The 26,708-nt window shown below is 38.4% G+C and overlaps 2 protein-coding genes across 8 annotated transcripts in view; one reads left to right on the top strand and one right to left on the bottom strand.

Annotated features, from left to right (window-relative positions):
- Positions 1 to 26,708, top strand: part of LOC310907637 (ectonucleotide pyrophosphatase/phosphodiesterase family member 1-like) — a gene marked incomplete at its 5' end in the record, with an annotated part of 520,596 nt that overhangs the window by 332,770 nt on the left and 161,118 nt on the right. The gene's annotated exons all lie outside the window — the stretch shown is intronic.
- Positions 4,731 to 26,708, bottom strand: part of STX7 (syntaxin 7) — a 31,644-nt gene continuing 9,666 nt past the window's right edge. For 5 of the 6 annotated variants that reach the window (XM_083857310.1, XM_083857314.1, XM_083857312.1 and 2 more), the window contains 8 exons: positions 15,256 to 15,325; positions 13,707 to 13,797; positions 12,023 to 12,160; positions 11,285 to 11,337; positions 10,541 to 10,631; positions 9,830 to 9,902; positions 8,671 to 8,753; positions 4,731 to 6,093 (listed from right to left, as the gene is read on the bottom strand). In XM_083857310.1, the coding sequence (XP_083713436.1) occupies positions 5,995 to 6,093; positions 8,671 to 8,753; positions 9,830 to 9,902; positions 10,541 to 10,631; positions 11,285 to 11,337; positions 12,023 to 12,160; positions 13,707 to 13,797; positions 15,256 to 15,325 (698 nt within the window). In that variant the 3' untranslated portion in view covers positions 4,731 to 5,994. The remainder of the gene's footprint in view (positions 6,094 to 8,670; positions 8,754 to 9,829; positions 9,903 to 10,540; positions 10,632 to 11,284; positions 11,338 to 12,022; positions 12,161 to 13,706; positions 13,798 to 15,255; positions 15,326 to 26,708) is intronic. The other variant, XM_083857315.1, reaches the window with a different exon arrangement.

Below are 26,708 nucleotides of genomic sequence, written 5' to 3'. Positions count from 1 at the left end.
CCTCCAGCCTTGTTTACTTCTCCTTGGACCTGAGATAATCGAAAATTAGTGATCTCCTGTTCTTTTGTGTGGCCACTCAGCTGCCAGACTGCTTTTTTCCAGGGATGTCACTGTGGGGTTATAGTAGATGAAGGATAGTGGCTCACTGCTGCAGATCCCTTGCAGTCCCTGCTTGGGCATTTACAGACTAGTTTGTAAATTAACAGAAACAATACAAATCAGGGACAAATGGTCTACTTTGCTTCTCTATTTAAAGTTCTCTGATTATTTTAAATAATGATTTGCTGAAGACATCAAAACTATGGCTGATACACGATAAGAAAGCCTCAAATTGTTTTTGCTATCTTACAAAGACAGTATAAACCTACTTTTTAATAACCATTTCTGATCCCTCAAACTTCTTCAGCATAGTTCTCCCTGACAACACAGTGGCTAATCTCCAGGATAATAGTTATGCTTTATCTAGTTGAAGAAAAGCTGTTGGACAACAGCATTTTAGACAATGATGCATCTCCCTATTTCAGTAATACTGTGGCAGAGAAGTTCTTGAAGACAAGATACAAAGGACCCAATTTTGGAGTTTCAGTTTCCTCTGCATTGAGAACATCTGTGTCTATGAGAGGGGAGTGGGGGTGGGTGAGAAGGGAGCAAATATGACGCAAAGGGAAGGGAGTATATTTATCTACTCTCTCCTCATGTTGCTGGCTAATGTTCTCCTCTATAGGAGAAAGGATCCTCTCCTTGTTCCTGCTGACTTCCTTCAGATAAAAGTCCATCCAGACTGCAGGACTTGGGAGCAGCTGAAGGTGTTGCTGAGGAATTCCCTGTAGGTCTTGGAGCCCTTCCTTCTAAGATGCAAACTTGGCAGCTACAGTGAGCTCCAGCAGCTCTTATGAGTAAAGGTGGGAAGGTAGATTATCATTTTTACTGTCTGGATTACACAGTGTGCCTGTTCCCTCCCACCCTTATTACCTCTTCAGACTTCAATCTCTACTGCCAAAGACCAAATATTTTCTGCATAAATATTAAATAAAGGAAAAACACAATTACAACTCAGTCCAGAATGAATCTTGAAGGGGGAAGGAGAGTTGAACAGTGCTGCTAGTGACTTCCGATTTTCTTTGTGTTTATTTTTGCTTTTTCCATTTTACTTTTTTAAAATATGCAAGACAGATTTTAAAATGTGACAGTAATAAAAATAAAAAGCTTCAAAATGATTAATTTTCTTGTGCTAACAAGCATTTTAATGTAGGTTATTTTTGTCTTAAATCAGAAAAATATATTTTATCAGTAGTGGCAAAGAAGTGTTGTGTTCATATACAGAGATATGACTATTAAAGAACAGACATTTACATTGAATATTTCTTCTTAGGATATTCTTACAAACAATCGTAGAATAGTTTGGATTGGAAGGACCCTTTAGAAGTTACCTAGTCCAGCCCTCCTGAAATGTGCAGTGACATCTTCAACTAGATCAGGTTACTCAAAGCCCAGTTCAGCCTGGTCTTGAATGTTTCCCGGGCTGGGTCATCCACCACCATTCTAGGCAACCTAAGCCAGCATTTCACCACCCATATTGTAAGTAATTTCTTCCTTATATGTAATCTAAATCTACCCAGTTTCAGTTTAAAACCATTCCCCCGTGTCCTATCACTACATACCCTTGTAAAAAGTCCCTCTCCTGTTCTCTTGGAGGACTTCTTCAGGTACAGGAAGGCCACAATTAAGTCTCCCTGCAATCTTCTCCAGGCTGAACAAATTCAACTCTCTTAGACCTCAGAAAGGAGATGCTCTAGTCATTTTGTGGCCCTTCTCTGTACCTGCACCATACCCACAAGTGTGATGCATTCCCTTACCCTGAGTACTTTTTTTATATTTGAAATAGTGATACTTGGGATAGGAACAAACCAAATCACTGCAGCTGTGTTCAAGACTAGACATTCAATACAGCCAACAGGAAAAGTTGAGAATGAGCTATTGTATTGTATTAAGAAGCAAGTTACAGCATCATTTGTTGCTCTCTACCTCTAAAAAATGAAGATTTTGCTACCTTTTCTGGGTATTCCTGGGTTTGTGGAGTTCTTTAGTATTATGCAAACACGAGTCCCTTTATCACAGAAGGATATCATATATCAGGATACACAAAGCTAAGTAAATGCTTTGTTATCTGCATTCTTAAGCTACAGAAACCTCTGTAGCATCAGGGGCATTGTCAGAGACCCCTGTAAGGACAAAGATGCCTGGAAGCTGACTGCTTTCAGATATTTATTCTTACAACCCTTATATAGCAATAGCACCTAGAATGGCTCTGCAGGTGGACATCTCATCAGAGGACAATTAGTCCTTACTCCACAGCAGCTTTGGGTGAGAGCTGTGGACTAAATTCCAAACTGAAAGGGAAAGCTGCGTGGTACCCACTCAAGCACCACTTTGCACCACAGGCACCATAAAAAACAGAAAGTCATCAACTGTTGATATCTAGCAACAAGGAGGTCTCTGCACTTTCCTCTCTCCCTGGTGCTCTTGAAGTCATCAACAAGGTTTAATCAGAATTAAATAAAAGCAAAGCAAGTCATCTTTCAAATATGATACCCAACAACACAGTCCTTGAAATATCCCAAGCCACTGATCAACTACAAGGGTATTATTGGTTAACTTCACAAACAGATTATGTCATTCTCTCCCTCCCCCCACCTTCAGACCCCTTACAACATCTTTTTTCCATGGTTTCAAACTATTGATATCCAGAATCTACACCTATTCACACCCCTGACATCAAACATATTTGCTGGCAATACACACACAGTGTGCGGGTGGGTGACTTAAGAAGGCTTCTAGGTACGAAGTTAGCTTGGGGATATTGCATATCCTGCTGATTACCAGAACAATTTAAAAGGGGGGAGGTGCAGGAGAGAAAGAAAAAAAAAATCTTTAAAAAGCTGTGTGCCCCTGTGATTTTCAGCTCTTTGAAAAAATAAGAAAGGCCAGAAAAGCACCCCTGGTGTGTGGTTAAGATAACTACAAAGGAACTATTCTTAGCACGTCCCTTCAGTAAAGTGAAGGGTGCTTTGATTGCATTTTTTGGCCTTCCTAATCTGACAGATATTGATGGATAATTCAAAACAGCCAAAATCTTTGTTCTAAAAACATTGACTCATACATGTTACTCCCAGATGTTTTACTGGGTTCTTAATAGATATCAAAGCTTCCTGTAAACACTTGGAAGTTGCATTTCATACATTTAAGAGTGCATGCATGTAGCGGAGGGAAATGATAGAGAGAAGCTCCATTAAGAGCAGATTAGAAAGGAGTATTTATGCCCCCCAGCATGGACACTCTAAATACAACCCCTCCCAGCATTTTGTTTCTGCCTAATCAAGTTTGAAAATTAACAGCACCAAGATCTGTAATGTGCAATTACGGCCTTGCAGGCTGCTCTCTCCAACAAGTCCAGGAGCTTGTGTGTAAACACTCCAGCACTGACCTCCTCACCAGCCCCTGCCTCAGAGATGGGATGGAGCAGCAGCCATCACACTTGCCAGAACCATCCCTGTGACTCCTGAGATCTGGCCCTTTGTCTCATGCAGAGGTAAAGGGCTCCAGTGTCCCACCTCCACTGGGATTCAAGGAAGAATTCTTTCATCTGAGAGCATGTGAGGGAGGCACCCCACAAGCAGGGTTTTATTTCAATAAACCATCAATGAAAGCAAGCAAGGCACCCATGGGGACTCTCAGTAGCACTCTTCTCCCTCAGAGTGCCCCAACCACTAACACCAGAGAGCAGCTGAACAGGCACATGACTCTGAAAATAAAGAGACAATTCCATGTGGGAAATAAAGACACGCACACAAATCAGACACAGAAAAGCAGAGACCGCAGGTTGCAGCAGGGGTTTGGGAAATGCAGTGCTGTGCAACTTGCAGAATTTCCAAGTTACTTGGTGGTGTCACACCAGCCTGATTCTCACCAGCTCCTCATAGTGGAAGCTTTTATGTAGTGGTTATCCCACCTTGAGTCACTATGGGACAAACTCAGTAAAGAGGGTATTCATCCCTTTATAAGGTAAACAATCAGTAAATATACCATCTCTTCCCAATAATAATATTCTTCAAGGTGCTACACATTTTAGTAGAAAATACTCCTAGTAGGAAAACCAAACAGACAAATGCAATGTAACAAGTATCAAGCACAGACAGAATTTCTGATCTGTCAGGAATCAGAGCTGAAGTTCTACTGCCAAAAAGCTCTTTTCATTCCTTAGCATGTCAATGGAATCCATCACTGACAGAGGCAGGTATGAGGTATTGCAACAGGGAAAAGATTCTCCTGGGGAAATGGGATCAGGTCATCCTTCTGTGCTTGTTTGCAGTAGTGTGAAGAGTTTGTTAGACATTAAAGTCAGGAAATTTCCACAGTCAGTTTTAGACAGTTCACTGGTAAGAAAGCTACCTGGATAAAATGCTGACTGTTGTTGTAATTTAGACTAGTGTAGTCTGAAAACAAAAATCCCAGGGCATTAGCATCACTACCTGGGAATGCAACATCCAGGAGCATTTTCATTAACCATGTGAAGTACAGTACAGGAAGAGAGGTTCCCTGGGGCTGCCTCACCAGCTGAGCTAAAATTCTCTGGAGTTGTTCTGAGAAGTTTCAGTCATTCACATAAAGGCAAAGACAACATCTGTGCTTTTAAAGATGGATTCTGAAAAAAAAAGCAAATACTAGAAAAGTGTACTCTTTAAAAGACCTTTATTTTGGTTGCATGGTTACAATTCATTTATGCTTACAGTTAGATTGTTCCCAAATAATATTTCATAGCTCACCATGTACACAGTGCATTCTCTATCAGTCTGGCATGGAAGAACTTTATAAAATACAGATTAGGTGACTTTTTTATCTGTACATTTTTCAGATTAGTTCATCAAGATTAAGTAAAAAGACAAATAGATTAATTGGCAAAAAAGTGTTTTTACATTTTTAATATATTAGTACAAAATGGCACAAAAGGAAAAAAAGGTCATTTTAAAGGCTATGAGCATCAAACTTTTTAAATGCTTCCAGTCAGTTCAATTGATTTTAACCTAATTTCAAATACCAATGTTGAACTTGGAATTGAACTTGTAATCTTCTTTTCTTAAGCTGTGTGAAAACATCACAACTATGGACCTGTTCATGGAAACTAAATCACAGCAGTTTCAGAACAGTGACATTCAAGTGCAGCTAGGAAGTTGGGAATTTCTATTCTTCCCAGTAAGTCTATGAAGTCACAGACTAGAGCATATTTTCATCTAACCAAACCCACTCATGCACACTTCAGATGCAAAGATAGCAGATGTGTGCAATAAAACACATTATTTCTTAATGCAAGGACTAGAACAAAGAATTCACATAATTACATCATTCAACCTACCTACCTTAGCAGGAGGTTTCCAGACATAACCATACTTGATGCCAGATATAGAGATAAATGGAACATTTAAAAGATTTCAAGCAAACTGAAGGCTTAATTCACAGGCTTCAGGTATAAAAGAGATCACATCAACTTCAGCAACCTATGTTTTATTTTTGAACCACCCATATCAAATGGGTAGGTGAATATGATGGAAGGGAAAGAGAGAAGAAATATATTTCTAACTTAAAAATAAATTCTGAGATGTGAATTCATTGCCTCAAGCAACAATTCAGGAGTTTGTTTTGGCAGCAATATTTAGCAGTATCCCAAAAGATAATTACCCACCCTGTCAACACAAATTATCATTATTGTGATTAGCCCCCTAAACCTTAAGATGTTTTATGCTTAAGTTAACGGAATAGTTTATGATCTTGACTATTTTTTTTCTGGAAAGAAAGCACCCACATCTGAGAGGGCAGGCAGTTATACTGATGGCAGTACTGAGAACATTGTTTCTCAGGTTAAAACAAAGTCTTATAAGAAGGTAAGTGTGATAAAGTACAACCACTATTTTACTCAACTTCACAATGAGCAAACCACGACTATGAACTTCTTACAGATAACCATATGATGATTCCAACAAGGAATACTCCAACAGCAAGTATAATAATGAGTATGCACATCTTCTTTCGGGATCTTTGCTGTCAATAGAGAAAAAACCCAAGTTGATTGAAAACTGTACCACACCAGAACATCAGAAAACTATTCAGATGCTTTTATGATCCTACTGCCTGTGAATCTAACTAAATTGTGTCCTTACATATAAAGATGGTCAAGTCATCTAAAGATGTTCAAGGAAAAAAAAAAATAAAAAAGCAAAGTTATCTACTTTACTTTATGGCTATAGTATTCAACTGAATGAATTCAGGGGTATTTTCTGGTACACACTAATAATAAATGAAAGAAAGAAAACACAGTAATGTAATGAATGAATGTAATTAGAACTCTGGGGAAAGTAACATGAGCACAGGTGACAGCATAGAGAGGAAAATGGACAATCAATTGCACAACAGAGGAGGTAGAAATGGTCTGCTTGGAAAAAAAAAAGACTACTAGTGTATACACAATTTTTCTTACAAAAAAGACTACAATTTTAGACTGCTGTGTATCCATTCACAGTTATTTTAAAGGTGTTTTTGACAAGTTTCTTAAGTATAACTTGCTCTTCAAGAAAACAAACAAACAAAAAAACCCAAACCAAAAAGACATGACTGGAGTCCCACTTAAATAGATGTCACTACAATAAAGTCCAAATTATGACCATGTTCAGAACTTTCACATTTTCCATACAGGTCTGAAACTTGAGATACCAAAGCACTCAAGACCAGCAGCAGTCTGTCATCCTTTACCTGAAGGGTATGGAATCTGAAGGTTTCCTTCATAGAATAAAAGAAAATTACCAAAGGGTTTCTCAGGCTCTTGCTGATAGCCAAGGAATAACAACAATCAGATATTGGGATTCTAGGCCATAGCCCACAAAGTAAAGCCAGTCTGTGCTGTACTTGGCAAAATTTCTTCTGCTTGGGTGGTTTTGGTGTTTTGGGTTTTTTTAAATTTTCCTCTCTGAAGAAGAACATCTGTGTGAGCTCTTCATTGAAGCTGTCAGTTTTCTGCCCAGTACTACCCAGATTACCAAATTTCTTAACAATTCTCTTCTTCTAGTTTTATTGTCTCATTGTCACTCCTCCCACCATTAGGCTAAGATTTCTTCATTTCATTGTTTTACTTGCTAGAACTCAATCAGTTTGCTGGAGTACCTTCCTCCTGTGTCCATTATTTCCTTACACACACAATCTCTTCCTTCTGGATCCTGCTGACCCCCTCTTACCAGAAATGCATTGAAGTCAAACATTTCCCCTGTAATACTACTTAAGCAAGGTATGGCAAACTTATTTCAACATACAATTGATCATTTCTACAAGTGCTGAAGCAGCCTGGCTTTGCCCATATTGCTCTGCTGTGTGAATGCACTCCACAGGGCAGATGAGTGATATAGAACTCATCCAACCACAAACAGGAGCTGTAGCAGTATCAACAGCCTTATCCCTCCCAGCACATCTCTAACACTTGAGGGGATCAGGCTAGATGCAGTAGTTGCTGAAATTTTTCAGCACCTTGGAACAAGGATAAGTTTTCAAGCAAAAGAAAGTTCAAATCCAAAGCAAACTACACAGTCCTTTCATCCAAACACAGAGCAACTCTGCACTGTTTGGTGCCTGCTGCAAGACCCACTGAACAGAAGCTTGTTAAGTCTTGATAACCTTCATTTGAGATGGGAAGATCCTTTCCTCCACAAAATAAATCATGAAGTTTTCATTTTAAATTTCAGCCAGAAAACTTATACCTTACACTGAAATTTTTGGCTGCTATTTTTTTTTTTCCCTGAATTTTAAAAGTATCAAAATAGGAGTCATCAAACGTACCTAATGTGCCAATTAGTCCCACTGAGAATACAGTTCAAGGATTCACCACTTTGGAAATCAGCAGGCAGTCTTTCAGACATTCTGTCACTCATTTATTGTCCTAGCTACTACTAACATACATAAGAGGATTTAAAAAAAAAAAAAAATCTAAGGACTAACTCTAGCTTAAAGGGGAAGATTAATTACTAATAAGATTATTTCTAATAAGTTCTAAAAATGTTATAAAGAAGTGTCATTTAAAGTTATTAAAAGGCTTTTCAAAAAAGTTTGACAGTTTGAAATATGTTTTCAGCATCAGAGTAGCAAATAACAAAAGCTGGATATATTCAGCTTCAGGAAGATTTTAGATAGTAAAAAATTGGTGCTAACTGTCCACACTTTCAAAAGATTTTCCTGCTTATCTTCCCTACTCCTCCAGTGATCTCCAAAGGCTTGCTCTCTCACATACAGGAACCTTTAATTTCTTGAATTATAAAAGTAGGAGTCTGTTTGTGTAAAGCTTTTTTGTTGGTTTTGGGACTTTTGTTTGTTTGTTTTAAGTAAAGGTGTAACTCCAGGTGCTCTCATAGAATCTCAGAAGGCTTTGAAAAAGTCTGGCTGAAAACAGCTTCACAGGAAACCCAAAGTTTTCAAAAGTCTCTGACTTATATTTTCTATTGACCTAAAAATACCATTGTAGTCTAACATAAACTTTTAAGTCTTCAAGCCTCGAGGAACTTGCTAGGCAAAATCTGAAGTGCATTAGAAAGTGCAAGTCAGGACTACTACAGAAAAGTTTCATACAAGTGGCATTACCTGGTAGTTTGCTGCTCTTGAGAGCTGCTGGTTTGCTTGCTGCACATGTACATCTGCATTTTCCACATTGGCTTCTATGCTGTCTTTGTTTTGAAAAGAAAGATTTCAAATTTTGGTAAGTCATAACCCAGACAAAGTTTTGGAATGCTGAAATATACTTGAGAGTGTACACAACAGCTGCCCCAAAATGCTGGTGTCTTCATCAGTATTCATCAATGTCCTTTGTATTATAAAAGCTTGACCCCTCCTACACTTATTAATGAGTTAATTCCAGAACTGTCCAGGCAATGAATGATTGGCTGCATTCATGTCAGGTAACAGCTCTCCTGTTCTGCATGCTGGGCTAAAACTTAGATATCAACCAGGGCAGAAATTTTCAGTACTTCTACCTTTTTTTTCCCCTTTTTGAATTACCTTTTACTTGTCCTCCAACTTGCTACTTACTACTCTCTTCTCTGAGAGAGCAGAGTAAAGGAAGTCCTAAGGTTTATGAAACAGAGGCAACGGACCAAATAATACCCCAGGAGACATGATAGTTTGGTATTCTATCACATTGACATAGATTGTATTTTTTTTTAGTAGAAAAACATGAACCAATTATGGGTCAAGGTGATAAAAAAAGCCCTGAAAATATATTCTGGACATAGACCTGAAAATATATTCTGGACATAGACCAGAGCATGACTTAGCAGTTGATACAGAAAATGGATCCTCCATTTCTAGATGTAACAAAATATTTCTAGATAACAAATAACAAATATTTCTAGATAAATGTAACAAAATCACATTTGTTAAAACAATAAACCTGTTTGCAGGAAAGGCAAAGCATGAATCTTTGCTGAATCTGCACACTTAGATCCATTAACACAGTAGAATGTCCCACATAAACTCCAACTTGATGTACAAACAGTTCAAAAAGCTACTTTAAAGACATTTTATACACATGAAAAATTACATGTTTTAAACTAGATTTTAAGCACTCTTTCTTACTGCATTCCCAGTCATCTCAGCTAGCCTACCCATTATTAGGTTGTACCCGATTTGCTTTAGCATTGATAGTGTCATTAGAGAAATTTTTCCAGCAAAAGGAAGTTCTACACTGAAGCTTGCCAGAGAAACTGAATAAACAAAATTCAGGTAATATTTGAATTGGACTTACCTATCACATCACCTTGTTCATGAATCATCATTCCTAGATCTTTGAAAATTTCATTGATGTCCATAATATCCGCCTGCAAATTGAAATCATAAATTTACATCACAGATTTTAGCATCTATGTGCATTTAGATATACTGTTCTTTCTCCTCCAGGGTGTGCATCCATGACTCTTTATACTACAGGATGAAAAAAAAAAAAACATAATGTGCTTATTTTGAAGGTTTTTCTGGTACTTTGAGACTGAATTTATGAAGCCCTTACTTAAAAAAGTTTCAATGAAAATCTCTGTATTTCCAGAAATGTTAAAAAATCCACTTAAAAATGAACCATGTGAAACAATAGATTGGGAAGACATGTGAGGAAAGGTATAATTTTGCTATATTTATATTCACTGTTTAAAATGGTTCTATAATAGGACCATATTGGGGGAAAAAAAGTATGTACTTTTTCTTGCAATCACATGAGCACTCTTATTCCACAGCAGAACCACTGAAATTAAGCACAGTATATCAAAACATGGCTTTCATCCAGTAGCTTTCCAATGTACATTTCACATCTAAATACAGTACTTGCAGTTTCAAAGAGAAAAAACATACCACAGACAAACCCAAACTCCTCGAGATTCATGCCTCCAATTAATGCTCATGTTCCTTTCAAATGCTATTTCTTTGGAACATCAAAAGCATATCCTGCTGTAACACTTGTACTTACTTCAAGCTGCCTAATGGAAGATTCCCTCTCCTCAATAAGACGGAGGTCATCTTCTGTAATTTCTTCATCTTGCACTTGTGCTTGTGGTTGACTATCAGACAAAAAAAACCCCCAAAGCCATGCAGAATTGAACAAACACAATTAGAAATTATTCAGAAGGATAAAACTACAGTTAAGTACATAGCACATTTTACATTATCCATTAAGAAAATGTCTGTTTTTACTCTTGTCTGTTCCTGGCTAACAGAAATGGTATAACCACAGCTTTGGTGTAGCAGAGCTGCTGGAGCAGTGCTACACAGAGCAGGTGGCTGACTGGAAATTCAAAGTATGAATACAAGGTCAAAGTTCCTTCTGAATTATCAACTGCAGAGTTTACATCTATCTGAGCAAGAAAAAAGAATCTGAGACTTAGAAACAGTTCTTGGAGAGTATGGAGGTAATGAGAGTTCCCTGTAAACCCTGGTCCCTCATCACAACAGCTCTACTTTATTCAAATTGGACTCTTCTTCCCTAAGTTTGGGTCCCAGAAAACCCAAATGCAGCTTAGGGGAGCTTAAGGACACAGTTGAAGTATCAGAAAAAAAGGAAGGACATTATGTGAACTGCTTCTTTTTCTCAGCATTATGCCATCAAAGTACCTTCTTTATGCTAAAAACAAAAAAAAAATCATGGGCAGCTTGCTTCCCTGCAGGCTGTTTATTATTCTGAGCTAGGTTAAGGCATGTAAGTAATTCAACCTACCTGTCCCAAGAGACAAGTGTTCCTTCTTTGTAGTTATCTTCTGGAGCCCCACCCTACATGATCAGTGTTTAAAAATATAAATAAAACATTATAGCCCTGAAAAGAGCACTGGCAGCATTTCTAGAGTCAATACTAGGATTCAATACTAGAAGGTTTCTAGTAAGTCAAACTGAAACATGATTCAACATGTTCTCATCCTGATTTTGCTTTATGCATGCATAAGGCTGAAATACAAGCAAAAGCATTCAGCTCAGTAACTGCCTGCTACAACTTACAAGTACAGAACATGTATTTGGCACAGAGTGAAAATGCAAAATTGATATACTGACAAGGCAAAGCTCAACATCTGAAGCTACTCAGCACCTTAATACTCAGCTACTTCTCCACCTTAATACTCCACTGAAATCTGGCACGTCATTCTTCCCCAAAGGAAAAAATCTGTTGATATCTAAAGGTAGAGCAAAAGCATTTCAAAACATACTGGCAGTTGCTTTTGCAAGATTATAGCATGAACACAGGGGTAGTTCATTCCTTTGTGTGACAAAGGCAAGGAAAAAGTAGCAGTTGTCCAGGGAGGTTATCACAATACAATGCAGCCTTTACCATAAAATCATATAGCACATGCTCTGCAGCATTTAGACTCAGCTATAAGTGACATAGCACTGTAGAGGCAAATCTGCCACAGAACACCACTAACACCTATGTAAAGAATATAGTGTCACATTTTCTGATACTTACAGACACCCTTGAGCTGGCTCTTACTCTGGCTACAAAGTCTTTTTCCTTCTCAGCAGCTTGCCTTTGGAGTCTTTGGAAATTTGTGAGTGCTGTGGTGAACTCCCCCACAAGACGGTCTTTCTGTATTTTTCTTTGACGCTGTAGGAGAAAAAGTTTTACCAAGTCAAATGAGCTCAGGTTTTTCAAGGCTTTACTACTCCCAGTCTGCTAAATACCAAACATATACATACTATCTCTTCTAAATTGGTGTAAGGGAAGGCTGTCAACAACATCATTTGCAATTCCATGGACAAACCTTCTTTCCTTCTGGGATCACATAACCACACAAATTAAGGCATTTGAAGAGCAAATCAATGTATTTCTTTTCATTTAACAGCTGGAAATGAGAAATGAGCAGTGATAAGAAAGCTTCTACCTTCCTTATCTGCTGATTGTAAAATCATCTGCTTTGGTGTGAAATATTTTGACACCAGGAATGCTAAAATATGCAGAGGTGACTGAATATAGAGAGGAGGAAGGGTGTAGGAAAGAAAGAACACTTTATATGTATTTTACATAAATGCTTTCAGGTTTGCTTTTTTTTGAAGATGTAGTGAAGGGAAGGGGAATATTGCGCACTCAGGAGAGCCTCCACCATATTTTCCTAAATATATGCATACAGTAACCCTTACAAAAATTTCTGAAAGGTTGTAATTTGCCATTCATGAATCTGTTATTTAGACATTTCATTAAGAAAGAGCTTTGATAAAAGGGTAAAGTTAAACAGTAAAACATTTCACTGTGAACTTTTCAACTCCAAGATAAGCAAACAGAAAAAAACTCAACAAACTAAAGACACTTTGGCTGAACTAGAGGTTATATACCAAGACCAAGTTTTAACACTGCTGTTAGAAATTAACAGCTTGAGAGGATGAGCACACATAGATCATGTCCTGTCATTTGAACTCAGTGTTACAAGACCATCACTTTCCCAAGAGCTTCTTAGAAACTATCCACAGACCAGGCAAATTGTTTGGGTGACAATATCCTGAATCCATGTTTTCTAGGATCCTCTTCTTCTTCCCTTATTTAAGTGGCAGATTTTGCTAGGATAAGAAACCACAGGAGGGCTGACAGAAGTGTGCTACCCACAACAGCCACTTTACATGTTTCTGACTGAAAGATTTTACACAGACCTCAGAAAAAAGCAGTTTAAAGTCTGCACAGGTTGATTTAGTAACAGCTCCTGTCTAGTCCTCTTGAGAAAGCAAAAGCCTGTGACAATACATAGTACATATGCTGATCTGACATACTGCGATAATCAGATTATTCAAACAGTGAGACAACAGTCTTTTGGCACACAATTCCTTGACCCTGGAGGCAGTCTGAGTGCTGGCAGAGTCAGATACAGCATCACTGCAATTGATTACAAAGTGTCCAGCTACCTGAAAAAGCAGAAAGGCACAGCACACTGCCTTGATTCCCACTACTTCCATCACACTGCTTCATTAGTGATACATAAAAACAACTTTGGGACAAGTCTGGACAGCAACAAAATATTCTTACATTTTAAGTATTCCCACATTGTGCAAATGTGTTGACTAACTAAACAATGTTTTGAAAACAGGAATAAAGAATTGAAGTGACTCAAATACTTCACATGAGCCAACATAATAGTCAAAAAAGCCATGCTTTTTGGTTTTACCTGTTCACTTGTTGCAGGCAAAGATCCAAACTCTTTAATGTATTTGTCAGTTTCTTTGGCAAGTTGGTTGGTGTATTGCTGCTTCTGTTGCCTAAAACCAAATACAAATTTTCATTAGAGACCATTGGGTTACTTTGCTAAATTTCACTGATTCTCAGAAAAACATCAATACTAAAAGCTTCTCTGAAGCACATAAAGCCATCTTTATTCTGTTCTTCACTGTAAAGGCATGACAACATGGATTCCAGGCGGGACAGGCATTGAATAAAGTGTGTTCCTCAGTGAGACCGCATAATTAATAATCACTCACTTTTGCCCCCTTAGGTTTATTTTATTCATGTGCAGCAATACATTTGTAGTCATTATGAATATATAAATATACTTCTGATATTATCACACAATCTTTTACCAATATTCACTTTTTTTTTTTTTAAAGCAACTCAAATTCTTTACCTGCTTTGGCATCCTCCTTGCCCAGTCTATATAAAAAGGCTTTACCTGGAAAACTATTATCAAGCCATCAGCATCAATATTTAGAATAATCAAACAACTCTTGGAAAGGCCAAAAATTCAGACAAGTGAAAAACAGATAAAAACTCAAGCAAGCTTACTATATATACATAAATTATCCCAGTAAGGGTCTGAAGCTACAGCTTCTGTGCTGTTTATGTACGAATTTATGCCTAGATCCTGTCACGTTATGGGTCCTGAACTCAGGCTATTACGAAGCAATTTGGCTGTTCACAGAAAATGAACATTATGATGACTTTGGTTCAACACACACCTCTCCTACTACTCAATGGCCACAGCACAGAATGAAACACACAAAAAATGCCAGGGTGAGCACAATATGTTGCTTACATGCACTTGTGATGCTGAGATTAATGTGGTAAAGGGGTTTAATGATAAAAAAATCATACTGGTTCATTAGACCATGCAGATGAGTAGAGAGCAGCTGCTGTCTTTCCTAGAGGTATATTAGTGAAAGTCCACCTTTAGGTGACTGAACTCCAGCAGAGCATCTGCCTTGGAGTCTGATTTCACTTCTGTTATGTTACTATTTCTGGTCTGTATTTCTGGTATGTATTCTATAATGTCACCCCTTACTGTAGCTTTTATCACTAGAAACAACATTCCCTCTCCTCTCCCAGTATCCCATCTCACAAAAAGCCCACCTCAATCAATATATTCATTACCTTGTGACACTTCTACAGGCAGACTGTAAGCATTGACTGGAGTGGAGAGGGGCGAGGGTATGTTTTTGAGCAGTGATATTGCTTTCTGGTTGTGCCACTTTGCTAACAAACAGCACAGGTTTTACAGACGCACTGATACTGCAGGCAATGTGCACGGGCAAATCAGCAGATTTGAGATTACAGTTTACCCTACTTTTAAAAAGCAGAGCCCAACATCAAAGTTTCAAATATTTCTCTATGCTCATCTTTCTCAGGGAAATCAAGCACTCTGCCTAACAGAAATCCACCTCATCACCTAAGAGGCGATTGTTTATGATGCAATGAAATTAAGTGTTTTCATGTGAAGTACTCACAGCTGTTGCCTCAACTCAGGCGTGTCCTGTGGTGTTCCAAGCTGATGTAGTATTCTTTGTATTTCAGCAGCTGTTTGTGAAGAGGAAGAAAAATTTGAATGGGGCAGAGACAATTGCTATTCAGTTTTATGCATTTTTGCTTGACAATTCTAAAGCCATATAAATAAATTGACAGAAACAGATACTCAGGACTTTTTCAACTTATTACAAAGATCCCATTTATAAGTCCCAGAACAACTACTGAATGATTTTGCCACGTCAAAGACAAAACCTGAGGATTTTTATGAAGGATGGATATGTATTCAAATCTTTAGGTAGAAACAGACAATTTAAAGATCAGTCAATAATTTCATTATAGTAAGACTAAATCAGGGGTTTTATTGAATTTTTTTAAATAAACAGCACCATTCTTATTCTGGTTTATTTTATGCATATCATTTTGAAAAACTGTATGGAAGACTTCTATAACATTATTTTATACAAATATTTCAGAATCCATGCATCAATGAAGAGACAACAACAAAACATTCATGGATTTACAGTACATTAAAAAGGAAATAAAAGTCATGTGTCCAGGTTTAAATTGCAATTTTGAGAATCTTATGTTTTTAAGTCTGAGATACAAACTGCCAGTGATTTTTAAGTGTATTTCATAAAACATATTAGTTTTGAACTGCAAGAAGTGACATATTGTCTGAGCCTTATTTTCAGCCTAATATATTGTACTGTCACATGAGCAAGAAAGGAGAAAAATCGACAGAAACTTAAAGGATGGGTAGTTTTTCCACACTGCAAAACTTATAACTTCAAGATACTTTATCTCAGTTCAACAACCTCATGTTCTAAACTGAACAATAAGTATTCAGAATAATTCATTTTTCTTGACTTCAGCTAGCAGATTTGTCTTCCCTGGATTTCTGTGGCTCTCCCCAGGCAGACTGGTGTACAACACAAACAGATATGATAAGATATGTGGGATCCTCACTTCATTGGCTATCTATTTTTTTTTTCCTGAACACAGTTAAAAATGCAGTAAGTGACAACCCTACATAAGGAAGAAAAACATATTTAAAAAAGAAAGTAGTTTTCCATTCATTATAGAAGCAATCTGTAGGAGACAGAATTTCAGGTAAAATAAGAAAATAAGCTAAGAGTTATGTTAACCAGTTAGATAAAACTTTAATTCCTTAAAGCATTTTTAGCAATAATATTAATTCTGATCTTTGCTTCATAACAAGTCTCCAGTGAATGTTGTGTAGATGATACTGGATTATCTACACTACTTTACAAAACATCCCAATGCTGACAACTGCCACAGCCAATACATTGTGTGCATGCTCAGGCAATGAATACATCAAAATGGGAAAGTTAGTTTTACGTGAGGTAAAAAAAATCAAATACTTAAGTGTTTTTGAGAGAACTAAATGGCATAAACTACTAACAGAATTTCTGTGGAGAATAGCACTGTAAGATGGGTTTCACACAGCTTGTATTTTAACTGAGCTGAAAACCAGTAAAACATGAGTGAAGATTTTTGATTTTGGCTGCAGTCACCACTGGCTACCAAGGCCCAGCCCTTCCCTGCCTCCTGCCTGCTGGGAAAGGCAGTTTCCGCCTGCCCGCACTCCTCTCCTCCTGGGCAGCCGCAGCTGCCCCTCTCACTGATCAACACCAGCTGGGGGTAATTAAGCTTCCTTTTTATGGTCAGTGCCATGCATTGTTTTCAAACAAACAAAAAGATAACTGGCTGGTGTTATCTTCAAGAACATAGAGTTTTAATATCTATCAAACAGAACACTAATTATCCTGTATTTGCTCCAAGGCGTTCTCCTTTCTGACTCCACAGCCGAGGAGCTCGGTTATTCCACATGTACTTTTAAAAGGGAGAGTAAAAAGAAAACCAAAACAGTAAAAGTCCCGGTGTGTCCTACCGCCACCTAGAGGTTCATTATTTAACTGCGAGTAAAGAAAATGCAGGCTTGTGTTTTAAACAAAAATTCCCTGAAACATGGCCTATACTTAAAATATTTGCATTCCAAGTTAATTGCATATTTATCCTACTTCTAAAGCTGAACACAAGCAGATAATTGAGAGAAAATTAAATGCCAGCACTGCAAAACTGGTCAGCTATCCAATTCCAGAGGCAGAGTTCATGGCGGTTCAGGTCTTAGGATTCAAAAACTAAGCGTAAAATAAAACACATTTTACCATGAAGTCTGTAAGTATGGGTAAAAATAGCAAATTTCTAACAGGACTTCAAATCACAAGGGGAAAAATTAGAGAAAAAAAATCCTAAGGACTGAAATAATAGCATTTTTTTCTATGTTTCCTATAATTCAGTATTTTCCACTCTAACCTTTCACAATAATGGGTATTATTGAAAAAAATCAGTTATTTGTTCATATGAAGTATACTACATAGAAAAATTAAAATACCATAACAAGTAAGTAAATAGAAAAAAAAGGCAGAGCAGAAAAAGTAAATTTTGACCAATAGTATTCAGCAGCTCTCTGGAAGATGCTTCATAAAAAAGCCAAAAACAAGTTGGTAGGACCAATATAACAAAGGAAGTAGATAAGCTGACTTTCCTGAAATCTTGATTTACAATATCTATCTATCAGTTGATGAGTTAAAGAAATCCAGGCTTTGTACTCCTTTGTATTAATATAAATATGCTGGAGTGTATACAAACTAAAAAATACATTTTTATAGTCTTATAACTCTTTTGGTTTGGCTTGTTTTTACTGATTTCTCACTGTAGCTAGTTCTCATTCAAATATTTGATATAATATTATACATATAATCACAATACCACCTAAACTATCAACATTCAGTTTATAGTCATAGTATCATGAACAAAATTTTTAACAGGATTAAAGATATTACCACAGGGATCACAGAGGGAAAGGGTCTTCTTCTTTCACATGCGCACACAGGTCTCACAGAATCTGATTAAAAGCAAGAACCAGCTTTGCAATTCCTTAGATCATAAGACAATATCCCTTCCTTTCCTCCAGGGAAAAGCAAGGTAGCCTTAGTGTCTCCTGCTAAAGGTTAGACTTCAGAAATATCTCTGCTTGCTTCCTTCCACTGCTCTATTTGTGAAACAAGCAGGGAGAAGAACCAAGCAGGCAATGAAGAGCAAAACTGCTGAAAACCTAGAATTACTCTCTGGAAAACAGAAGTTCATAAATTCCTGGTTTCATTGCTGATGGTTGTATTCATAAGGGTACTGCCTTGTTAACTTAAGCAGCATTTCAGTCTTGTGTAGGGGAGTTCAGGCTGGCAGATCACAGCACACAGCATCTGCTCTGGTCCCCTCAATCCATCAGTAACAGTCAAGTGTCCCAGAGAGCCAAAGGCCTAGGCCTGGCTCACAAAGCCCTAGCACTGCACCGCACACACACTGGTAACAGTCAGGGACCCAAGATCACAACACAGTTTTGACAGGTTCCCAGGCTACTTCACTCTTTATGGTTTTCCCTTCCCCAGTTTCCCAAGTCTTCAAAGATCCCAAGGAATTCCAAAAGACAGGAGTAATATAAGGTCTCTCCTGTCCTGGACATTACCAATCCTGCACAGAGGCTGACTGGATCTTGTGCATGATTTTAATCCATTTCAGTGCAAAGTCAGACACTGGCTCACGTGAGCACTCAGGTTCCTTGTGCATACATGGGTGCCTGCTGGACTTTGCTCAGGAGCTGTACAAGGGCACACACACACACACACCATGTCTGCATGCAGAGGATCTTTAACAGAGTCACTGGGGAATGGCAACAGCCTGAATCACAGGCTGCAAACTCCTGCAGCCACTTCACACTGCACATCAGGGTAGATGTTTGCATAGAATGAAAATCAACAGCTCTGTCAGGACTCACACCAGGCCAGCAGGAACAGCACCTCGCCAGCTGTGGGCTGGCAATAAAAGAAAGTAAGTCCATTTTGGAAACTGAGCAGAACAGGAAGCAGGGTACATGACACTGTGCAAGCAAAATGCATTTTTTTCCCAAGAAACTGCTGTCTTGCATGCAAAGGAATCTCATTTTTTCACCTGAAAATTAGTCTTGTCTTAGAAAGAAGCAATACCATAACATTAAGAAGACTTTTCATTTGTCTTTGCAGCATTCCTGATCTAGATCTCACAATACACAACTATTAACTGATAAAAGCTACTCAGCTTCTCTAAGGCTGGTCACATGCTCAGAAACAGGTCAGACATGGTTAATGATGAGCCAGAGAAACAATTAAGACCTAACCTGAATTCCTGCAGAGAAAATTATTCAAGAGTCAGCTCATGTTTATTTTTACTAAGCCAAACAGTGGTTCCATTTCTAATCAGTGGAAGGCTCTTCCTCTAGTTAAGGAGAACATAAAAAGGAAAGTAGTAGTCTCTGGTATAAAAGACCTTTTCTCTACAAGAGTCATAGAAGTAGAGATAGTTGCAGTGGAAATATTTATAATGTTTAACAGGTAGGAGTACTTGAGAAACATGTTCCTGACTGAACTGTAATACATACAATTTTTTTCATAAATAAAACCACGTTTCACATACTGGATAACACAACTACCTTTGCTTTAGAGCTGGCTAGCAAAAAAGAAAGTTTCTTGTCCTTCCTCCTCATCTTGTCTTGTTTTTCAGCCAGATTTGCAAAGCTGTTTCATTACTATAAGTAAATCCACGTTGACATAACTGCTGGTTCTGGTCCTTTAAATCAGAACATTTCAAAGGTGGCATAGGCAGTATTAAACTTAAAAGAAAGGCACAAATAAATTAATACAATAAAACCTAAAATGTAAACAACTTCTTTCCTCTAAGATCATGGGTGCAAGTAATCCTACTTCCAAACTGTGTATTAGTAATCACTGTAAAAGCTGTAATACCCCAGCACTACTGCAGTAGAAAAGGTTAAAAATACCACCCAAATCCTTCAGTAAAACCCTAACGTTTGAAAGGTAATGCACCAACTAAGAGAGTGGAAATGAAGAATAGAGTGGAGGTCACCCACCTTCTCTGGCAGGGCTGAGTAGTGTCCAAACATTGTTGTCATCTACAGCATTAGCCAAAGGAAACTGAGGATGGTTTTACTTTGCAATGTTTACCGGTAACTCTAACTACAGGAGAGAAGCTTTCTCAAGCTACCCACAATCAGCTGTCTTCCTACCTTAAACTCCATTCTATTTCATATTTGGAAAACCAAACTTCAAAACCTCAAGTGGCCATGACCAAGCTTGTTGCAGCTTTACAGATGGAGAATGATGTGTATCATTCAACAACATAATCCTGAGAATTCTAAAAAAATATACCTCAATATAGAAGCATGAAATTAAGGGCAAATATGTTTAATGAGTGTTGCTTATTACCCCCCTGCAGTAACCTCACTTCTTATTTGGATCGCACAAGACTCCTTTATAGCCATCCAGCTGTTTTCTTCAGCTTCCTTCAGCCAGACCCACCACATGGCCCAGTTTCACAAAGCTATGGTCTAATGCTTCCACAATGTGGCACTAACTGGGTGTGCATGGAAGAAACACCAACAGCAACATGAGCAACAAACAAACGAGACACTGCACTGCAGAGGACAAGAACCAGACAAGCAGGCAGAGCAAGCACAATGAAACCTGCCTTACAAAACAGCAAGGATTGGGACCTCACAGGAAGAAAGAGCAGAAGAACAGCTCCTCCTGAATGTTAATTGTAATGGTCCCACCTATGTCACCATCCTATACTTAAAAAGGGACAGACAGGGTTTTAGTGACTGTCTGAGGTTCACAGGGCTAAAACAACAACAGGTATTTAATGACATTGTTTTTCTGTCATCTTCCTTATTCCTGAGCCCAAGGAGAAAAACAGAATCAACAAAGTGTTCCTTTATGTACACCTAATGCAACATTTGATTTGCTCCATGTGAGCCTTATGCTCCAGCTATGGCTTCACATGGCAAATAAGCAGTGATTACAGCACCAGCACAGTCACCTTGCAGAAATGCTTTGTCAAATACCTCACACACGCTGCAACCGGCTGGGTAACTATGAAGAAATCTCCTACTTCTTCCCAGCCCAACAAGGGAGTTACCAAACAGCACAGTTACAGATTAATCTGTGTGGAATCTAATAAACTTCAGAGTCCCTTCAGAGCAGGTTATCAGGACAAAGGAATTATTTGTTAAAATTACACCAGTTCAAACTGCTTTTGCTTGGGGACAACAGGCTTCCTCAATTTATTCAAATCCAATTCAATGTGTTTTCCTTCTGCACTTCAGCTGAGGGTACTTGACTAAAGATGAAGAGATGCTGCGGAAAACATTCCTGGATCAAGGAAAATTAGGAGAGAGACCTTTTACAAAGGCATCAAGTGACTGGACAAGGAGGAATGGCTTCAATCTGAAACAGAATAAATTTAGGAAAAGGATTGTCTACTGTGAGGGTGGATGAGGCAGTGAAACAGGCTGTCCAGGGAAGCTGTGGATGCTCCATCTCTGGAAATCTTCACGACCAGGTTGGATGGAGCTTTGAGCAACAAGATATAGTGGGGGGCATCCCTGTACATGGCCGGGGGTTGAAACTAGATGATCTCTAAGGTCTCTTCCAACCCAGGCCTTTCTATGATTCAATGACTCTGATTTAGTTGCAATATCTTCATCAGACATTCTTCTGTGTAAGACCCTCTTTAAAGCTATTAGTCTAGTTCACACTCCCTCAAATTTTAGATTAATCTAAATGCCACAGTGCTGAATTGCTAGCCCTACTTTGACCAAGAGTGACAGTTTATCAGAGGAATCAAATCCAGGACACCAGCCAAAAGATACTAGCTTACACTATAAAGCATCCCAGAGAACTCACCTAATTGGAATCAAATATCGAAAAACTTCAGTAATTTGGTTTTAAGTAATTTGCTTTATTTTAACTCAGTGTGTAACACTGATTATTCTAAAACAGGAGAATGCATCAGCACAGAAAAACAGTAACTGATGTATGTGCGGGAAGGAGAAAATAAAATGAGGATGAGCCTGAAGATTGTCCTCTGTGCTCTAAGGACTAAAGACTAGGGAAGCACTAAAGAGTGGGAAGACATCCAGTCTTGAAACATTTTCTTTATATTTTGTTACAGTTTCTGGCATTTCTATATAGAATCATCAGAGTGACCAGGAACACCAGCAACAATGTCTCGAGTTCAGGGTCTGCCCTCAGTTTTTTCAGTGCCGTTGTGATTATTTCATTCTAGTGTACTCCCATCTATAATGGTCTTTCAAGGACATGGTGAAGCAGGATTGAAGTATTGGCTGTTCTTCTAATGTGGGCATAGAACACAGTAAACATGTATTGTCTAAATGCACAATAACTGATCATGCAATCAAGTATTACAGCTCAGCCAAGCGGAAGTGATTAAATCAATCCCTTTATGTTCTTATTCTAAAGTGTCCCTGGTAACTTCCTCTAAAGAATACCAGTAGCTTAATAAATTATGAAAACGAAGCATAGTTCTGCAGTAAACAGTAACTGGACAAACACCATAACCCAACCCACTTACATGAAGGAAGTCTGGTTTTTAAGAGGCCAGGTCATTACTGCAGCTACCTCAGGAGCTGACAGGGAAGGACACACAACACACCAGAGACTGGTCAACACAAGCAAGTAGCTGCTACTGCAGGGCCACTCACAATCAAATCTATCACTGACCTGGGTCTATTCTAAGCCCTGACTGGTGTCCAGCCCTCAGCATAGCAGTTATATAGGAGATTTGACAGAGGGCTTTCTGTATAATCAAACTGCTATGCAATCTCTTCTCCACAAGGAGGAAAATCAAACAAAGCTGAGCTGCAGCAGGCACTTTGAGTACTTTAGAGAGGATCTCAAATACACTTCTCTGGAGACAGGAAGAAGCATGAGGACCCTGGCCACATCTCTTCTCCTCTGCTGCAAATGCAGGCTGTTTTGCAAAAGTTATCTTGTCAAGAGTCCATTTATACTTGCTCTATCAACAAAAACAACTATCGCAGTAAAATTGTGGATGTCTTCACTGGACATCTTGCTATTTATAATAATTATAATGCAGTCCAGTGTCAGTCAAGGAAAAACTCTGCCTTTTCTGCACATACTGACACAAACAGTGTGCTGGGGTGTACATGAAAGATTCATTTTTTTCATTCTGTTCTGCTGCTAGCATAAATAAATCCCTGCTCCTCTTGTGCAGTGTCATCCAAATAAGACAAAGACAAACAAGACAAAACATAGAAAAACATTTAAAAACGTTCCAGGTTCATAGACAAATCTGTGAGGAATGCATCATTTAATGTGCATGCTATTTTATATAGAACAAAGCCTTTAAGAACTGTATGGAAATTATTCAGGCTTGAGTTTTTCAGAAATAGTTTATTTCTACAAGAACTGTGAGCTTCATAGCTTTACCTCATTGCAAAGATAAGCATTTAGAAAGACCCAAATTAGCTAACTTTCTCCTCAATTCCTCAGCCTTGGAAGAGGTCCACAAAATGAAATGTGGGAGGATATAATGGTACTTAAAATCCTTAAATAACCAGCCTTTTCCAGGTTTTATAGAAACTTCATTCTAAATCCAAGAAAGTTTCTGGACAACAGCAACAATAATAATATAAAAATTGTTTCAGTTGGTATGTTCCCACAAAGTTAAATCTGGTTAACTGCAGCTAATCAAAAATTTCTGACAATATCACTGTTAGAAGTCTCAACAAGCTCTACTGGGAGCCTATTTTCTTTAGGGCCACACCTGTATAAAACCACACTTTATATATAGACAAAACAGAATTTTGTTTTCATACAGGCTCTGATTTCAACACCTCAGCGATCTCATTTACTTTTCATGGGCCCATCTGTGTTCCTCTTTAGCCAAGAGTAATCATGCGAACCTGCTGGGGTTTCAAACAGTGACAGATACAGCTTTTCTTGAATGTTTCAGCCTTTTTTAGCAGAACATTTTAACTACCTACTGGACTTAAACCACAACATAAAGGCATCTATCAAAAGTCTTAATATTTTTCAGGGCTTAATCTACATTGATGATTTTCTACAGTTAGATAAAGTTACAGGCAAAGTCATATGATTTATCTAATTTGACTCCCATTTTAACAACATTCAGTGAGAATAGTGGCTTATACAAAACTTGAGATGCAAAAGAAATTGAAAAAAATTGTTGTCACAGGACAGGTATCACATGACAGAGGGATCTCTGCTGGCTTAAGCTGACCTTCCAGGAATGTGCTCTATATGAATTGATGCTTGTGCTGCCTTAACAAACAGCAAACTGCCTTAACAAGTCAACAGAAAGCAGAAGTCCTTATGAGAAAGTATCTCTCAAAGTCAGCCAAACCCCCTCCAACCATATGTGGATTGTGGCTACTGAATTTTACTTGATTTTATTTTTATTACCTCGCAGGACGCAGAAAATGTGTTGTTTGAGCTGGGCTGATCTTCAGTGTGAATGAACAAGTCAAATACTCTATCAGTGACCTACCATGCCAATACCGAGCAGGGGTAGATTATGCCACTCTTACTGGCCTTGCAACCAACTCTGCACAAAATGCTGACACGACCTGGAGGAGCTGGGTAGCAAAGTAGGGAAAGAATATGAATGCATTACTACAGTTAGTGTGGCATCTCTAGCTGCTTGATTACTGTTTGCAAACAAGAAAAAAAAAAGTGCTTTAAAAGAAGTGTTTAAAACCCCAAAACTGGGTATATTTTACCAATATCAGGCTTTGTTCTGTGTTCCCAAGCAAAAGGCAGCATTCTAAACTGCTTCTAAATGGACAGCTCCCAAAGCCCAGCTCAAGATGCCAGTGGAGACTTGAGAGTTATATATCTAGCCTGCACGGTTCTTGCTTTTCTTCAGGGACTGCTCCAAGTAACATATTTGGTAGCTACAAATAAAATATTAACTACAAAGCAAAACAAAGGCATACTAGCCTGCTTCCTCAATGACCTACACACAGCAGAGTTATTTAAGTATGTGGGGGGAGGAAAAAGCATGGCTGGCTACTTCTTGCACAGTTCCTCTCAGAGACACGAGTCAAATCTTTCCAGCTGAGCAAGAGGTACCTACTGCTCTAACTGCATCCTTCCTACATTTATAACTGTGGAGTTGTTCCTCTAGAGGAATGCAACTCCCATTTGTCTCCCTCTTGGGAACATCTTTTCAAATAAAATGCTTTCCCTCTTTTAGCCACACAAAGAGAACCAGTTCTTAAAACGCAGAAAACAGATTTCAAAGAACTGCTACCCCTCATCTTCAGTTGTGAGAAGTCTGAAAGTTACATATTTTAAAGCCTTTAAATTAGGCTTTTTGTTTGTTTTGCTCAATCTACTTTCATCTGTCCACTTGTTGGAAGATCAGATTTAAACCTTTGTATGCTCTCCCAAAAGAGAGGGAGGAAAAAGGAAAAGGAAAAACCCAATCACATACGGATTCATTGCACTCCTCCTCCTAGGCAGATCCCAGTAGCATAAATGAACATGCCTGGTAGAAACACAGTTTTGTAAGCAGGCAGAATTTGTTTTGTCACAGAGAAAATATATTTTGATAGCTCATCTTGTATCTGTGCATCACACTCATTTCTTGTCTATCCAGTTGCTGTAAACAAGCAACCAAGAGGAAATATTTGAAGGAAATATTGAAGAAAGGAATTTAGATTTGTCTCAAGTTAATTGCACTGCCATTAAGCTGACAAATAGGTGAGAGTGCTACCTGTGAAACCCAGTTCTAGAACAACTGCTCCTTCAGTAAACACTGATTAAACCAGCTTGATAATAGGTTCTCTGTCTGCAAAGTCCATACAGGTTGGAGCTTTACATCCTACATATATTCTTCCACATATTCTCTTGTCTATATTCTTGTTCTTCATATTCAGAATATTAGGGACAAACCTCAACCACCTTTAAATGCACTGGACTTTTAAAACATGAAATGTAGGTCACCTAGATTTTATAAACAGATGTAATATAGGCCTGGAATGAGAATTACAGTTACTTAGGACTAGAATCCAGACAGAACATCAAACTTTAACCATCGGTTGCGTTCTAGCATGACAGAAATTTAGCAGCTTCCCAAGTCTAGTTCACTATACACTTCTTTGGCTTTATTATTTAAATCTGAACATCCCTTAGCTGTTTGCAGATCTGCTTCTCATCACTGGTAACACAGACCCGAAACCAAAGCAGCGAGACATGGCTTGCAGGCATCACTGACCTCACTGAGGTTCAGCACACAACGCTGCAGCTCATTTGAGCACATGTGATTCAGACTCCCCAGACTTCAGAGCACTGCTCAGAGTCACATGGATACTCTAAAAACTCCAAGAGTGGCTCTGAGAGCCTAACTCTCCCTCTCCTGCCTGAGGGTCACCGCTCTCTTCGGATGTCAAGAGCAGCCTTAAGTTTTGCAACTCCAGCTTCTCAGTGAAACAATCATAGGAAAAGTAATA

This window comes from Zosterops lateralis (genome assembly GCF_965231275.1).
Source record: "Zosterops lateralis genome assembly, chromosome: 3".
In the NCBI taxonomy this organism is placed as follows: Eukaryota; Metazoa; Chordata; class Aves; order Passeriformes; family Zosteropidae; genus Zosterops; species Zosterops lateralis.
This window is presented reverse-complemented; position numbering and strand designations above follow the sequence as displayed.